This window comes from Heloderma suspectum, chromosome 3 (genome assembly GCF_057233095.1).
Source record: "Heloderma suspectum isolate Gila_16-S chromosome 3, 16-S_ref, whole genome shotgun sequence".
Lineage (NCBI taxonomy): Eukaryota > Metazoa > Chordata > Lepidosauria > Squamata > Helodermatidae > Heloderma > Heloderma suspectum.
The window spans coordinates 20,727,900-20,745,823 of NC_139460.1; the positions used below are offsets into that span (position 1 = coordinate 20,727,900).

General features: G+C 44.7%; 1 protein-coding gene across 2 annotated transcripts in view; it reads left to right on the forward strand.

The window, feature by feature from the left end:
- Window positions 1–965: 965 nt before the first annotated feature.
- DEUP1 (deuterosome assembly protein 1) overlaps window positions 966–17,924 on the forward strand; it is a 76,818-nt gene continuing 59,859 nt past the window's right edge. The window contains exons 1-5 of one of the 2 annotated variants that reach the window (XM_084841612.1): window positions 966–1,242; window positions 2,362–2,422; window positions 11,277–11,448; window positions 14,710–14,805; window positions 17,131–17,265. In XM_084841612.1, coding sequence (XP_084697738.1) covers window positions 2,379–2,422; window positions 11,277–11,448; window positions 14,710–14,805; window positions 17,131–17,265 — 447 coding nt within the window. In that variant the 5' untranslated portion in view covers window positions 966–1,242; window positions 2,362–2,378. The remainder of the gene's footprint in view (window positions 1,243–2,361; window positions 2,423–11,276; window positions 11,449–14,709; window positions 14,806–17,130; window positions 17,266–17,924) is intronic. The other variant, XM_084841613.1, reaches the window with a different exon arrangement.

The following is a 17,924-nucleotide window of genomic DNA, read 5'->3' on the forward strand; positions in this document are numbered from 1 at the left end:
GTGACTGGCCCAAAGTCACCCAGTGAGCTTCCATGGCCGAGTGGGGACTAGAACCCGGATCTCCCAGCTCCCAGTCCAACACTCTTGCCACTACACCACACTGGCTCTTGTGAGGCAAAGATCTTGGAGGATGGGCAGAAAATCCAACTAGTATTCTGATCTTACCACCACCAGTAGTAAAAGATACAACAATAAATGAAATAATTGACAATGGCTGGGTTCAGACAACACGCTAACCCACACTCAGTGGTTGAGTGTGGGTTGTTGTCGAACCGTGGGTTGTCATAGAAGTGTGTGTTATCATGTTGTCTGAATGCAGCACTTGTTGATCATGCAGTGTGGCTTGTGAACCGCTCTGAACAACCCTACAACAAACCATGGGTTCTCAAGGTGGCTTGTTCAAGAAAAAGAAGCCACTGAGCGTGGGTTAGCATGTTATGTGAATCCAGACACTTTGATTCCTCAGAACCTGTACCCTGAGTCAAGACCTAGCTCTAATTAAGCTTCAGGAGGAAAAAAAAAAACTTTCCATTGATAACAATAAGAGTGTTTGGGCCCCAAATCTTTAACGCGCCTAGCAACAGCCCTGCTCCCAAGCAAGTGTGCGTAGGATGGCGGTCTTACTCCTGAGTAAAGATACACAGGGTTGCACCTGCCTGGCTGCAATCCTGCGCACGCTTACTTGGGAGCTCACTCTGTTGAAGTGAATGAGACTTACTTCTGAGTGAATTGGCATTGGATTACGCTGTAAGGGTGGCTGTGGGATATGGGAGTTGTAGTCCAACACATCTGGAGGGCCCCAGGTAGGGCAAGGCTGGTAAGCAGGGCAAAAAAAAAACACATTAATTATTATTAATAATAATAATAATAATAATAATAAATAATATTAATAATAACAGTCAAACAGAGGTGGGGGGGTCTGTGCGACGCCCCTCCCGCCCGTCCTTTCCTCGACAACCCCCTCCTCAGCTTCGGGCCCCGCCCCAGGGCGCCCCGCCCCGCCCCTCCGCAGGCTTTCCCCAGGCCCCCTTCTGCCAGGCCGCCCCGTTGCCCTGGCAACGGGAGAAGCCTGCAGGCCGCTCCCGCAACTGCCGCCGGGCCGCCGGGGGCGGGGATGGGGAGAGGCGGTAGCCGCGGCGGGAGGGCTGGAGGGTGACCGGGCTGACAGGCTCCTTCCCCGCCCGAGCCAGCGGAGCCGCCGCGCGCAACAGGCGCAAGGGCTGCGGAGACGAGCCCACCCAGGTAACCCCTTCGCCCCTTCCGTGCCTCGTTCCTAAAAGGAAAGGTTCCGGGGCTCACGCCTTGCTGGAGGGCTGCTCCCGCGGCTCCGACGCTCAGATGTGGCCGGGCCGGCAGCGGCTCATCAGCCGTCGAGAGAAAGGACCTCATGCTTATGCTCTTTCTCCATTCTTCCCCCCTCCCCCACCTCGTTTCCCTCAACTTCCAGGACAGAGCACTGGGAGCATCTGGAGAAAGCCCCTCTGCCTATGCTCAGAGGCACTCTTCCCCCTTCTCCTTTCTCCCATGCTTCAGAGCAGTGTACTGAACGCATCTGGGGAAATCCTCTCTGCCTATGCTCAGAGGGACTCTTTCAGCCCTCCTTTTGCACATTCTCCAGAGCAGAGCACTGAGAGCATCTGGAGAAAGCCCCTCTGCCTATGGTCAGAGGACCTTCCCCCCCCCCCCGCCGCCCCTTTCTCACCTGCTCCAGACTAGCGTACTGAGAACGTCTGGGGAAATCCTCTCTGCCTATGCTCAGAGGGACTCTTTCAGCCCTCCTTTTGCACATTCTCCAGAGCAGAGCACTGAGAGCATCTGGAGAAAGCCCCTCTGCCTATGGTCAGAGGACCTTCCCCCCCCCCCCGCCGCCCCTTTCTCACATGCTCCGGACTAGCGTACTGAGAACGTCTGGGGAAATCCTCTCTGCCTATGCTCAAAGGCACTCTTTCAGCCCTCCTTTTGCACATTCTCCCGAGCAGAGCACTGAGAGCATCTGGAGAAAGCCCCTCTGCCTATGGTCAGAGGACCTCCCCCCCCCCGCCGCCCCTTTCTCACATGCTCCAGACTAGCGTACTGAGAACGTCTGGGGAAATCCTCTCTGCCTATGCTCAAAGGCACTCTTTCAGCCCTCCTTTTGCACATTCTCCAGAGCAGAGCACTGCGAGCAACTGAAGAAAGCCCTCTACCTATGGTCAGAGGCACTCTTTTTTCCCCTCCTTTCTCACATGCTCCAGAGCAGAGTACTGAAAGAGTCTGAAAACAGCCCCTCTGAATATGCCTCTGATTTTAATTACGGGTCTTCTATATAAATGAAGAAGTAAATACAAAACTTTTCTCTCCCCCCTCACTCCATTTTAATAGATGGGATAAATGCTAAAATGGAGAAGAAGTTAGAAGCACTCCAGGAACAAATGATGACTAGGTACGTTGATGGTCAATAAGCTCTTAGTAGTTCTTGATATGTGTGTATGTTCATTAAGATGTAGAACATAAAACCTTACATGGCAAGATGGCAAAGTTCTTTGGTCTTTCATCATTGCTGCCTCTATTCTGTCAGAAAGAACACCCACTTGGACCACTTAGGGAGCTGCTGTCTGGAGCAAGAAAGGTCAGTTTCAGCTTTCTCAGAGGCTGCTTTATTCTTCTGGCAGTGGATTGGGGGCCAGAAGAGTATTTTACCATGCAACCAAATCCCCTCACAGTTGGTCAGCTTTGTAACAAAGTTTGCACTGTATAGTACAACGGACTTTGCTGCATAAAGCAGGTGCATTTAGGTGATATAGGATCACATGCTGGGGAATGATGTGTGGATGTGCTTCACAAAAGACCTTCTCAAGAGGGAATCTAGCAGTTGTCCTTCCCCAAACGTACGTCAGAAAGCAGTACAGTAGAGCTGGTGTAGCATAGTTGCTAAGAGAGTGAGCAGGCTTACCTTACAGGGTTGTAAGGTAACTGGATAATGCCTGCGAAACCACTTGTAAGCACTATACAAATATTAAGTATTATTCTTGTTAAAATTTTATAAGAAATACACGAGGTGTCCCATTGCTACTCTGAATATTTATTTGCAAAGGCATTAAAATCAAAATCTGAAGAGATGCCGCATGGAATATCTCTCTCAACATTTCTGAAGACAATTCTTTGACAAGTAAAACTGGGCGGGGGGGGGGGATTTGATCATGCATTGATTGAAATTATGTTTTCTGGGACCAGATAAAATTGGTTTGTAGGGCAGAGTTGGCTCCCCCGCCTATGGTTGGCTATCCTTGGTCTGGATTCGAGCAGTAGTGGGAACCTCAGGTCCTCCAGAAGTTGGACTCCAGCTCCCATCAGCCCCAGCCACCATGGCCAATGGACAGGGATTTGGGGAGTTGTGGTCCTCAAGAAGTTTATGGGACTACAAGTTCTCCACCTCTGGTCTAGATCCTCAAGTTTGTGGAGCATGCAGTATAGCTAAATGCTAATCTCTTTCCTACCAGTTTCTCCCTTACAGCCTCCACTCATTCTCTTATCAACTCCAGCACATAGCCTGTAGGGCGTGTTGGATGGGTAGGGAAAACATATTGTCATTATCTAAAAACTAATGTCAGTTTACTAGCCAGGATCTTAAAATATGGTTTGTTCCTGGTTTATGATCCTGATTTGTAAACCAATATTGAACTAGAGTCCGCCACTTTAGATATAATGGGGAACTCTGGTTTTTACAGACCAGAAGTGCTGAAGCTGGCACCTGAAGGGAGGAGGTGAGGGAGGAACACAATAGCTTACCACTTATTCCCAATTTGCTAAACTATAGTTTAACAAGTCAGGATTGTTATATCCAAAGGGGTCACTACATTCAATGGGGATTGCTCCCAGATAAGTGTGCAAAGGATTGCAGGCTTAGTATTTATGAAATACTTTCCCAAAGTACTTCATATACATTACCTCATTCTTACATGAGCCCTGTAAGACTCTTATCATAGTATAGATGGCGGGGGCTGAGGTTGAGAGCTAATGGTTTGTCTTCCCCTCAGTATGGTTGAGCTGAGATTTGAGCTGGCTCATAGCCTGTGCTTTCAGCCATGACTCTATTCTGGTAACTACAGTTGCCAGTGACCATTCAATTTATTCCACTTTTCTCTAAATAGGATGCAATATTGGAAAGTCTCTCTGTAGACTATGCATGAAGGTTGGATAAAATCAAATATGCAGAGCTATATTGATTACTCTAAGGGGGGGGTGTTCTTGAACTGAAATCTTATTAACCTCAGTGCCATTGCATAGCTTTGACTGTGAGAAAAGCTAAATAGGAATAAACGAGAAGAGAATGTGAAATAGCCATGTGTATATACCTTAAGCAGCCCCTTAGGATTGTGGGAGATTCTAGAGTTTTAGAAAGAAGGCATATTGTGCCACTATTTCAAATGGATAACTGAAATAAATCTGTTAGCTATAGCCACTGTGCTTCACACCGATCAGTTTAAGATTTCATTTGTTAGGCAAACCATGAAGCAGTAATGTGACTTACTGCTTTTAATGAAGTGTGCATCCTTAATTGACCCGCAGTTCTTGTTGAAATTACTTTTCAAGCATGGTCAGAGCAGGAGAAGCTTCTTTTGTTTAAAACCTTTAGCATGCATAACCTTCCTAATTAGGAAATGTTATGATCTGGAAATTGCACTGTAAAACTCTCACCCCTGTCAAAAGAATCTTGTTGAAAAGATTTTTTTTTAAATCAGCACCTAATTAGAGTACTTCAGAAACCGTAATGTAAATGAAGTAAGATTAGTGTATCATAAAGAAGACACTTTGTGATGCCTGAGGATTAAAAGAAAAAGAAACAGTTCTGCAGAGGAGAAGCCAATGAACTGCTTAAGGTTTCTTTTTCTTTTTAAAAATTAATTGTAATATTTTGTAGCTGTATGCTCCTATGTATGCTTATTCAGAAGTAAGTCCTACTGATCTGAGTGAAATTTACTCCCAAGTAAATAGGAATACAGTCTTATAGTAATATAGTCCAATCAGAGGCCTAGTCAAGGATTTGGCTGGTGATTTGCAAATTAGTCTGTGCAAATGGCATTCCTGACCTTTGCAGTTCCTGATCATGTGTATGTAGTTCACCTCTCTGCTTGTTCTCTCTCCCAGTTCTCCTTCCTCCCACAGACACTTCCTTTTTGCTTTCTCCTAACACCTTAGAAAGCTGCCTTCTGTCTGGTCATACTATTTGCCCATCTAGTCCAGTATTGTCTATTCTGACTGGTAGTGGCTCTCCAGGTCTCAGGCAGAGGTCCTTCACATCACCTGCTACCCAGTCCTTTTTTTAACTGGCGATGCCAAGGATTACATCTGGGACATTCTGTGCAAAGCACGTGCTCTGCCACTAAACTATGATTTCTTCTCATTCTTCGGTACCTCTCTCTCTTGCCATTCTCCCTCTTGCCACTCCAGCTTCTTTTGGCCTGCTGCATCCTTCTTTCCTACACCTTTACGTCTTCTACCACTACTGTTCCTGGTCCCTTCTGCCTGCCTCATCCCTGCTTTTTTCTAAGGGTGCTTCTAGACGAGGGAGGCTTTTCCATGCCTTATTCATGGAAGTGTGTGGGGGGGGGTCCAGATGTTGTCATCTTTACTCATGACGATCCCATGTTTTCTTACGGCTTCTTCCATCTTTTTTCTTAACACGGAAAACTCATTAAGGGGGAAAAGACAGAACAGTTGCACAGTGCCTTCTGATTGCTGGCACTAGGAGCCATCCATCTGCAAGCACCCTAAGACCTGAGCAGCCCAACTAATGACAGCTAGAGCTCCTTCTGCCTTCCTTTCCCCCCTTTAACATTAGGGTAGTTTAGCCAATCTCTGCCAGAGGATTCAGCACCACCACCAAATCTCTTGGCACATAACAAAGAACAAAGTTGCCTATTCCTCCCTAACCTGCTCTAGCTCATAAGAATACGTTGCCCAAATCCAAAAACTGAAGAAGTACGAATAGAAAGACAGAAATTTTATGTCACTGATATGGAACCTGCTGCAACAAACTATGCCCACCTTCAGCTTTGGCCCTGGAGTAGTTTTCTTCTGTAAAAAAATTACTACACCAAGACCACAGAAGTAATTGTGGGTGCACCAGGATAGTTTTAGCAATTGCATTTTCCTCTGGGAAGAGTTCCCTCTTTTTTCTTTCCTTCTTTAGCATACTTGGCTGCTTTAATTCATTTCCTTTAGCAATTTTGTGCTGTCAGATTTTCACAGCAGGTCGTGGCTGTGCACAGCTTGCCATCCGACCTGGTGTGCAAACAGAGCCCCGCTGTGGCTGTTGAAAGCATAATTCAGGAGCACTGAGAAAAAGATGTCAAAGAGAGTTGGTGCAAGGACACACAGCCCTGTTTTCATTCTGCTCTTAATTGCAGAGCTCTCAGATGGACGGTGTCAGGCCAGTTAAATCAGGAGGCACAGTCAAGGCGCAAGGCTGATTGCCAGCATGCAGCAGGCTGAGGAAGGGGAAGTTGGCTGGGCAAACATACAAGTGGTTGGGAATTTGTAAGCTGGCAACAGCTTGGTCTCTTCTTTAAAGGCAAATTGCTCAAGCCAGTGCTGGAGACTTTACAGGGAAATCCCATTGGCTGCGTGGCACCTAACAGTCTCTTAGTCAGCAAGCGTCAGTGTTTCCTTCTGGTCATCTGTAGTGGTTGGACCCAAGGGTTCTGGATAATACTAGGCTATGGACTCTCTCTTCCGCCAAGCTGCCTTAGTGATGCAAAGAGTAGGGGTCTTTAAATGTATTAGGGCGCAATCCTATGCATGTTTGGACAGATAAAAGGCCTACATCTCCCAACATTCCCCAGCCAGCATGGCTGGCTGGGGAATGCTGGGAGTTGTAGGCCTTTCCCTGTCTAAACATGCATAGGATTGTGCCCTTAATCACATTTTTAACCTACCCTTCGTCGAGAAGCTCAGAGTGAGCTGTATGGTTTTCCCTCTGCCCATTTTATCCTCACAACAACCCTATGAGGTTGGCTAGGCTGAGAGATAGCAACTATCTATATTAGCCTGCCTGTCCACACGTAAGATCGTCAGGGAAGGCTTTCTCCAAGGACTTTGGGTACATATTGACCTGGTTCACATGTAATGAGAATCCACTGTGGATAAATTTCCCTGCAGAGTTTTTCATTGTTGTGGCTGCCGCCATTTTTAATGTTCAAGCCACGGCTTGTTATATGACAAGCCACCCAAAACTCATGGGCTGTTTTAGGGTTGCGTGTGGCTTGTTAACCACCCCAACAACCCACCTAGTCAGGTTCATACATAACAACAAGCTATGGTGTGCCGCATGAGAAGCCCCACAGAGAAATTCACCCACAGTGGCTTCTCGTTAAGTGTGAACTGGGCTATAGACCGGGTTTGCATAATCAGCAGGCTGTTAACAAACCACAGTGGCTTATTAACTATGCTGCAGATGCTGGTTACATGGCAGTTACATCCCTTGGCAGCACAGTTTGTCATGTCATACCCATAGCAACAAGCCACCCTGGCCAGGTTAGCACAACATGACAAGCTGCGCTGCTGAAGTAATTATGCAAATCCCCTGCTACATGACTGGTACGTGCAACGTAGTTAACAAGCCACTGAGCTAACTGTATGTCTCAACAAGGAAGAGAACCTTGTCAGATCAGGGGCCCCAACTATAGAATACCCTCTGTATGTACTTGCAGCTGGTGCCAACACTGCAATTTTGGGGGTAGCAGCTCAAAACCTTTTTGTTTTTCCAGGCATTATCATTGGTTGATTTTATTTATTTATTTATTTATTTGATTTACATCCTGTCCTTCCTCACAAAGAGCCCGGGGTGGCTAACAACTTCCATAAAATACAGCAAAACACATAAACATTAGATTCATAACTCTAACCTTATAAATGTATAATAAAATGCCATAAAACCATCAGTACAAACACTAAAAAGAACCCAAACAGGATATTTGCTTATACCCCCAAAGCTTGCACAAATCAATATGTCTTTAACTGGTGCCTAAATTTACCACTGCATGGGTGACAGCAGAGTCTCCAGCTGGGCTGCCACCACCAAAAACACCCTGTCACATGTGGTTGCCCCACGGGCCACATTCCTCGAGGTGATCACAGGGCAAAACCTCCCCATCCAATCTTAAATCCCGGATTAGTTAATAGTGGGAAAGGTACCTGGATCCTGAGCCACTGACAGCTTTGTATACTAGTACAACACCTTAAACTGGGCTCAGTAGATCACTGGCAGCTAGTGCAGAGTTTTCAAAACTGTTGTGATATGCTCACATATGTGATATGCTAACATCTCACAGCCCCTGTCAACACATAAGCAGCGCCCTTCTGCACTGGCTGTAGCTTGCCCTACGCAGGGCTTCTTCAAGGGAAGCCCCACATTGTGAGGACTGATAAAGTCCAATCAGGAGCTTATCAGAGCATGGACTCCTGTTGCCAGGTTATCCTGTTCAGGAACGGCCGTAGCTGGTGAACCAGCCATAAGCGCTCCTCACCCCCGAGGCCATCTGGGCCTCTAGTGACAGCTTTGAATCAAACAGTATTCCCAGGCTACGGACCTGTTCCATCAGGGGGAGTCCTACCTCATCCAGAATAGACCATCTGCCTAATTCCCAGGCCTATAAGCCACCTACCGACAGAGCCTCCATCTTAGCAGGATATAGCTTCAGTTTATTGGCCTGCATACAGCCCACCACTGCCTTCAGGCACTGGTACAGCACTTGCACAGCCTCACCTGATTCAGATGGAATGGAGACAGAGCTGAGTGTCATCCACATATTGGTGCCACCACACCCCAAATCTCCAGGCGACACCACCAGTGATTTCATATAGATGTTAAATAACATGGAAGACGATAGAATTTTGCGAGACCCCACAATATAACTTCCTGGAGCTGAGCAGAAGACTCCCAATGTCTTCTCTGTGGTAGCAACCCTGTAGTTAGGAGTGGAACCACTGTATTATTTATTTATTTCATTTCTATACCACCTGATAGCCAAAGCTCTCTGGATGGTTCAGAAAAATTAAATCCACAAAGCTCAGCATAAAACAATATAAAATATTGTTAGATATATTATAACAATATAAAATATGAAAGCTTAAAACCACAATATAACAGTACAACCAGAATAAAACCTAGCAGCAATGCAGAGATTTAAAATACAGTTTTAAAACACTAAAGCTAAAAAACTAGGAAGCTAAAATACTTGGGAGAATAAAAAGGTCTTCACCTTTTTCACTGGAAGGAGTACAATGTAGGTGCCAGGCAAACCTCTCTAGGGAGCTCATTCCACAGCTGGGGTGCCACAGCAAAAAAGGCCCTCTTCCTGGTAGCCACCCCGCCTCACTTCCTTTGGCAGGGGCTCATGGAGAAGGACTGCTGAGGATGATCTTAGGGTCCAGGCAGGCACATATGGGAAGAGGAAATCCTTCAGGTAACCTGGCCCCAAGCCGTTAAGGGCTTTGGATGTTAATGTCAGTACTTTGAATTGGGCCCAGAAATGGACTGGCAGCCAGTGCAGCTGGAAAAGTACTGTTGTAATGTGATCTTGTTGGCCAGACCCTGCTAACAACCTTGCTGCCCTAATTTGGACCAGCTGAAGTTTCCAGACTGTTTTCAAAGGCAGCCCCGCATATAACGCATTGCAGTATTCCAGACGAGAGGTTATCAGAGCATGGATAACTGTAGCGAGGCTATTTCTGTCCAGATAAAGGTGTAGTTGGTATACCAGCCTAAGCTGATAAAAAGTGCTCCGTGCCACTGAGTTCACCTGTGCCTCAAGTGACAGTTCTGGATCCAAGAGCACCCCCAAACTACGAACCTGTTGCTTTAGGAGGAGTGCAACCCCCTCCAGAACAGGTTGAATATCACCTAGCCGGGCAGATGAACCACCCGCTAACAGTAACTCCTCTTGTCTGGGTTGAGTTTGAGTTTACTGGACTTCATCCAGTCCATTACCATGCCCAGGCACTGAGTCAGAATATAGTGCCTCCTACTTCCAACCCACTGACCATTCGGTCTGTCTGTTTGTAAAACAGATGATTTTGTCTGTTCTATTGTATTTGCTGCCTTCTTTTTTTTTATTATGTTGATGTGTTTTGGTGTTTGTTGTATAATGTATTATTTGTATTAGATCTGTAGAGAACCCTAGTATCTGCAACAATGAAGGGTGGTTTTAAAATAATACTGTTAACAACAACAACTGGCCAAAGGCCACACAGTGAGGTTCATGACTGAGTTGTAACTTGAACCTGGGTCCCCCAGTCCTAGTACAACTGGTTCTCTTTGCCCCTTTGTTTGTGAAACTGCTATTTGCTGCATATAGCAGCTGGTGGGGGGACAATTTTCAGTGGGAAAATGGCACTGGGGGAAGAGGCTAAATCCTCTCCCCTGTGCCACGTTCTCGATTGCGATCAGGAGCTTCCACGGCTGCTTTTGGTTAAAAAAAGAAGTGGGGAATCCCAAGCATGGGATTCAAGGATGTATTTAAGGTAATAGCTTTTTATCCTATGGCACTTCCAGAGCCTTTGGTTTAAAACCTCTGTTGCTGCAGATGCAGATCCATTGAACAGTACTCTACTATGCCTATGAAGAAATGAAATAAGACAAAGACCCAGTTCACCCATAACACTAAACCATAGTTTGCTTTAATGATGGTTTATTGAATAAGCCAGGATCCATCTTACTTTTTTTTTTAAAACCTATAGTTTTCCTTAACACTTTTTGTTGTCATCACCCCACCACCTTTGTGAATACCCAGGTGCTATCCCAAAGCTGGAGGACTGGAAAGGCATTGCCGTGTCTCTAGTTCTCTTGCCATTGGCCAGCTGCAGAAATAAGGCTGGGAAAGTTAATGCTCTGCAGGGCCAGCTCTATCATCAGCCATAATGACCCATGTTGTTCAGGCAATGGTTCTCGAAGGGTGGTAGATTGTGCCCCTCAATCCTGCACCCACAGAATTGCCTGTAGGTGCTGCTGCTGCCAGTCAGCCAGTTGTGGACTAAATCTCCCAGCATTCCTGGCCATTGACCATGCTGGCTGGAGCTAAAGGGAATTGAAGTCCAGAACATCTGGAGGGTGTCAGGTTGGGGAAGGCTGGTTTAGCTAAACCATGGTTTAGCATTATGTCTGAATTGGGCCAAAGAAACTTTAACTAAGAAAAAAACATTCAAATACATGATCCAGTTATTCTGAAGTCAAAGATAAACTCATTTTAGAAAAAGTGCCATGACCTGGATAAAAATATGGATGAACTTATTTTTAGATCTGTCCCTTGTGATGCTGAGCTTCAAGAACTAATGCATCAAATTGACATAATGGTAAATAACAAGAAACTAGAATGGGAAAAGAAGATGCAAACGTTAGAAGCAAGAATGACTATTCGGGATCAGGAATTAGCAAGTGCCCAAAGCAAGTTAGATCAGAAAGGCCAAGAGGTATGGTATACTATCTCTTTTGTTGATATAGCATTGAATTGAAGGAGCTACTTAATAGTTTGCTTTATGAATATACTTGTTCAGTACACTTATCAAAGGCCACGATCCTGTACCCAATAATGCACACTTAAGTACACATAAGTTTATTCCCCTGGAACCTGTATGCATGGTGAGATCAGAATCAGGTCTCTAGGTCATGTGCATCAGTGTGTGTAGAATCTAATTTTTCAACTGGGAGGTTCAGTTATTTGAATGTGGGATCTCCCCAGCTATGCAATCCAGTCCATGTCTGAAACAGTATTATGCCTGAGATCTGTTCACCGCATAGAGTTTTGGGTGGGAGGAATTACATGGACCAGCATGTTTCATGTGCGTGCACGCATACGTGCGTGTGTCTGTCTGTCTGTGCCAGTTCCCAACATTTTGCCACCGTCTAATGTGACCAAAAGAAGCAACAGTAAGAATCGGACATGGAACAACTGATTGGTTCCAAATTGGGAAAGGAGTACGACAAGGCTGTACATTGTCGCCCTGCTTATTTAATTTATATGCAGAGTATATCATGAGAAACGCCGGGTTGGATGAATCACAGGTCGGAATTAAGATTGTTGGGAGAATTATCAACAACTTCAGATATGCAGACGATACCACCCTAATGGCAGAAAGCGAAGAGATCTAAAGAGCCTCTTGTTGAGGGTGAAAGTGGAGAGTGCAAAAGCTGCTTTGAAACTCAACATTAAAAAAACTAAGATCATGGCATCTGGCCCCATCCCTTCCTGGCATTTAGAAGGGGAAGAAATGGAAGCAGTGACAGATTTTACTTTCTTGGGCTCCAAGATCACCGCAGACGGTGACTGTAGCCATGAAATTAAAAGACACTTGCTCCTTGGGAGGAAAGCTATGGCACACCTAGACAGCATAGTAAGAAGCAGAGACATCACCTTGCTGACAAAGGTTCATATAATCAAAGCTATGGTTTTCCCAGTAGTAATATATGGCTGTGACAACTGGACTATAAGGAAGGCTGAGCGCCGAAGAATCAATGCTTTCGAACTGTGGTGCTGGAGAAGACTCTTATGGGTCCGCTGGACTGCAATGAGGTCAAATCAGTCAATCCTAAAGGAAATCAACCCTGAGTGCTCATTGGAAGGACAGATACTGAAGCTGAAGCTCAAATATTTTGGCCACCTAATGCGAAGAGAAAAGTCACTGGAAAAGACCCTGATGCTGGGAAAGATTGAAGGCAGTTGGTCCCCGTTTGAAGGAGAGCAGGAAGACACTGAACTTATGGGCTATGGAGAGGTCCTCCCTCTTACCCTTGGGTCCTTGGGAGACGACCGTTGTTTTCGCGCCAAGCAGGCAGAGTGCCTCCTCTTGGCGCCCTCCATCTGGCGCCGCTCCCTGTGTCTGCGCCGAGCGTCCAACAAGGCCCCATCCCGTGCTGTCTCACTGCCAGGGTCACTGTCTCTCTCAGGAATGCAGGCAGGAGGAATCTCTCCCTGCCACTGCGCCTGTGAGCGATGAGCGAGCTCATCTCCCACAGGTTATGCTCTTCCTCAGAATCACAACTGCTCTGGGGCTCTATGGGCTCAGTCTCCACCCTCACAAAAACCTTCCCTCCACCCTGACACTAATGGTCTGGCCCAAACTTACTGGAATCCTGCAGAGGATCCACTCGCTTTGGGGGGTGCTTCCAGACATATTGCTCCTCATGCTGCCAATCAAATTACATTGTTCAGCTATCCCGTCTTTTCTTCCTTAATGGATTTTTCTGCAGCAAGAAAAATCTTGGTAGAAGTGGTGGTAAAACACAGGAGGGTTATTAGTGGACAACAGCATCCTCTCTCTCCCCATCCCCCTTCTGTGAATGAGGCAGGGTAATGGCATGATAAAAGGCTTATCTGGAAGCATCCCACCTGATATGATCGTCAAATATTGTTCTCCTGCCTTTCCCACACTTCTTCCGTTTCTTTTGAGAACTCAAAAATACGACTTTTTAGAAGGAACAGCAGCACACGCTCTGCAGGTGAACATTGCCTTTAAATTTCTCTTTGAAGACAAATTCACTTTCCCATTGATGTTCTGCAGAAAATCTGACATCACATGGAGTATCAGTTCCTTTTCAAGCAAGAGAGAGGATTGCTGTTGGAGTGCACACACCCTCGGAGCCTTAAGAGAGGCATCTCTTAAGAACATCCTTGTGCCCTGTATTGCCATATGTTATTTAAGGATTTAACTTGCATATAGCTGGTACCTGCAAACATTGGTTTTAAGCCCAGAACTTCATGAGCACCCTTAGGGCCAAACTACACATGTTGCTAAATGTGTCAGTTTAAGGTGCATGAATGTTTTCACAACTGCAAGTAACAGCCACTTGGGGCCTGGCCATGACTGGGACCACAAGAGTGGAGAGGGAGAGATAAATCTTTCCCCTTCTGCCACCGCCCTGACAAAAATCCACCCCCCGCAAGCTGCTATTTTTTCTACAATTAAAATGCATAACATTTTTATAGTCATATAAAAAGAAGAAATAGGGTATTTATTAAATTGTGACCCTACTTGCCATTCGTATAATCTTGGTTGTACTCGTATATCTTCTCAATATACCTTTCAGAACCACTTCTTATGAAGCGGTCTCTTTAACTATGGTTAGACAGCTTCAGAGTAAGACATTTAATGAGTTCAGCCGTAATCAAATGTAGAAGGTTTCCAGACACAAAAAATGCAGCATTTTGGGAGATCTACAGTTGCCTTCTTTGATCAAGAGGTAGTAAAATTCTCACTGTTCCACTGCAGAGAATGGGATGATAATAATATATTCTATGCCCAGTGGTAGAACTATATGTTCCTATGACTGTACCACAAATAAATCTAACTTTTGCAGAGAATAAACAAAACACATGTTTTGCACAATTTATTCTGGTTCCAAGATGTAGGCTCTTACCAGATTGCATGAAATTACTGCCAGGTAGGATACTCAGGAACTGCTCAGGAACTGCTGTAATGCAAAGAATTCTTCCTTCCATAACCATATAAGAAATTAAATCCAAATGCTTACATACATTAAATTTCTATGGGTGTATACATCCCAGTGTAATGGTGGTGGAAGATGGTTCCTTGGCTTCTTTTTAATACATTTAATTTTTTATGTTAATAACATGCTGATTATTATTATTTTGTGGTGTTATCTTTGTCCTTCTTTAATTACTTTGGCTTTTGGAACTCTTTGGGTACTCTAATTAATGTCCATTTCAAATACAGGTTGGGCTACTAAGACAGAAGCTGGATAGCTTGCAAAAGACAAAATATGAGATGGCTCAGAACTATGATTCGCAACTTCAAGCCCTGAAAACTCAAGTAAGGAAAAAGTCAGATTCTTATTTTATAATGCTTGCAATATTTCAAGGTTAGTTTAATAAATTATTGACTGCTTTGTGTCTAACTTTATTGCTTGTCTCTGTTGTGATGCATTAAGGGCACAATCTTATGGCTTGCGGCCTTGCTGTACAGAAGACCCAAATTTGGAGGCTTCCAAAATTCCTATGGCCTCCTGGGCTGAAGCCGGCAGAAAGGGAGGAGTGGCAGATGCGATCTTTATCTCCCTGTCCTCCATTCTTTGCTTTTTTGCTAGTCGGACTTTTCAGCTGGTCAAGCAAAGGCAATTCAGAGGGGGAGGGAAGGAGACTGAGGATAAATTGTATTCCGGCCTCTCCAATCTCTTTCCCTCCCTGCTCAAATGCTCCCTTTTCCCCTTTTCTGAGATTGAGTTTCTGACCTCAACCTCAGAGAAGCAGCCAGCATGGTTCTTTCCATACTGGCCGTGAGGGGGAGGGGTGTATGGATCTCCGACTCCCCTTTCCGAGACTGGAGTAGTGTCTCCTTCCTCGGAGGGGAGAAGCTTGGGACGCTTGAGGAGTGCTCCTTGTGGTGGCAGCTCAGTAGGCTTTGCCTGCCCCTCACCTTTCCTGATTGGGAAAGACGAGGGGTGAGCAAAGCCAAATGTTCATGTGTTTATGTGAATGGGGTGTGTGAGTGTGTATATGTGTGAATGGTGTCCAGCAAAGCACACTGGGGGCTGCTTGTAAGCAGTGAGTGACCATGCCATTTTCGGTTGTGGCCTCTTCCACTGGTGAGATGTGTTCCTGACGTGCATAACCCGAGCCAATTTGGCCCTTGGGCCAAAAAAGGTTCTCCATCCTGCCCTAAAGAATTACTTTACTTGGGATCTGGTGCAAACAACATTAGTTGTTCCTGGAATAAATCCCAGAAAACAAGCTGCAGTAAATGGCGCTTAGACAAGACACATTCAGCTTTAGCCACCACACCAGCAGTGTGGGGACAATAATAGCGACCTACATTATAGGGCTGTTGTAAGGATTAATAAGAGACAATATGTGAAATGCTTTGAATACTTTGAATAGTGCTGTATATGTATATGCCAGATGTATTATCTGCTGGAGTCTACTCTTGCTTGCTTTCTGTTGCCTGTCTCATCCATATTTCATATAGACAGACAGGCACTCATTCACTCACTCACTCACACCACTTTTCAGAGATATACCCCCACAAAGCAACTTCAAAGAAAGGTTTTGGACACAAGTTCATATAAATATACAAAAACAGTACTATGAGAATCAAGGAAAATTAAACCAAGTTTGAGTGTTGAGAATAGAACACACATTAACCACTAAGAAAGCCCAATTTGAACAAATAAGCTTTTAACACTTTTTTTTAAAGGCCAGCACCGATGGTATAAGGCACAAAACTGCAGGAAGGGATTTCCATAATTTATGGTGTTAAAAGAACACCAGACAGCTGTTCTTTGTCCCAGCCAGCCAGCCGCCCCGCCCCGCCCCCCCCCCTTGGCAGTATTTCTCCTGGTCTCTTCCAGTAGTATTAAAATCTTAAAAAATCTTGCTTAAAGTTTTAATAATCACGCTTGATGACGCATGTGCCCCAAATCACCTTTTTACATATGTCAGATTTATTTATTTATTTATTTATTTATTTATAATAAATTTATATACTGCTTACCATATTTAAAAAAAAATATCTCTGAGCAGTACTTTATCTCTAATGTTACCAGAGTCTTCATTATAATTGAAATTCTGTCCTTAATCTTCATGATGTTTTTACATATACCAATAATTACATGTTAAATACATGATAGCGTTTAATGTGTGTGCGTTGTTGTTTTAAATAGCAGCCACAGAGGGGGCAGCTCTGCATTGGGCCTGCAGTTAGCCCTCCCTCTTCATGCTGTGGATCTGGCAAAAATCGCTGTTTGCTGCAGGAGGGAAGCTGCTATTATTGGATTAAGCAGTTAATCCAGCTCTCCAATTCTGAAGAACCATTAAAACTGTCAACACAAGATGGCACTAAACAAATGCAAAACAATTCATACAATCACTTGGGCAAGAATCCTTTTACATGGCATGGCAGCATCAAGCAACTATCAAGTCAATTAGTGTTTAACAGTGCAGTTAATTAACAGCACAAGCTACGTGAAAACTCAGCCTTGTTCATCCTTAAACTGTTTTGTTGTACTAACTGGTAACGTAAAATGTCTTTATTTTTACAGAGATTGACTAATTAGAATGTCTAAGCTTAACTGTCTTTGTCAAGTATGGCTTCAGTATTAAGGATGAAATAAGATGTTCCTGACACTCATTTCATTTTTAGTTTGCCAAGCTAACACAAAGCTATGAAAAGCTACAGCTGCACCAGTTAAAACAAAATAAAGCTCATGCTATGGAGAAATGTACAGAAAACCCAGAGACTCGTTTTCAGCTAAGCAGTTTAAATCAGAAATTGGAGGTAAGTATATCTATCTGAAGCAATGCCTTCTCCCATATATTTCCCCCTCCCCCGCGATGCAAAATGACCTCTGTTGGAGGAGAGTCAGGGGGAGCGTAACCCTGATGATACTCCTTGATCTCTTTTGATACTGTCAACTGAACTGAGGTTTGGATTTGGTAATGGGATAGATGAGAATCAATACAGAAGCTGAATCCCAAAAAGACAAAGGTTCTGTGGATAGGTGGTTCTTTTGTCTGGGGATTAGGCATATATTCTATCCCAGATGGAGTTGCGCTCCCCTTTAAAGGACAGGGGCATAGCTTGAAAGTTCTATGTTCTATGTAGTTCTATAAAAGTTCTATGTAGGTATGATGGTTAATATCTGATGATATACCTATTTGCCTGCCGACTAGCAAATAGATGCTTTAAGTGCTCCCACTTTTTACCTGAAAATTAAATTTATTATATTTACATGGGGCTCCCAGTAGTCTCCCATCCAGAATACTGAGCAGGTCCACAGCCACTTAACTTTAGCATCAGGCGTTCTCAGACCATTCACTGGGCCCATGGATCAGCCCTTACACTTTTGTACACCTAGGGAAGGTTGCATATTGACATCACAGCAATGCCTAGCTGCCGTGTGAGAGCCACACCATCAAACTAAGCCAGAAGAATTG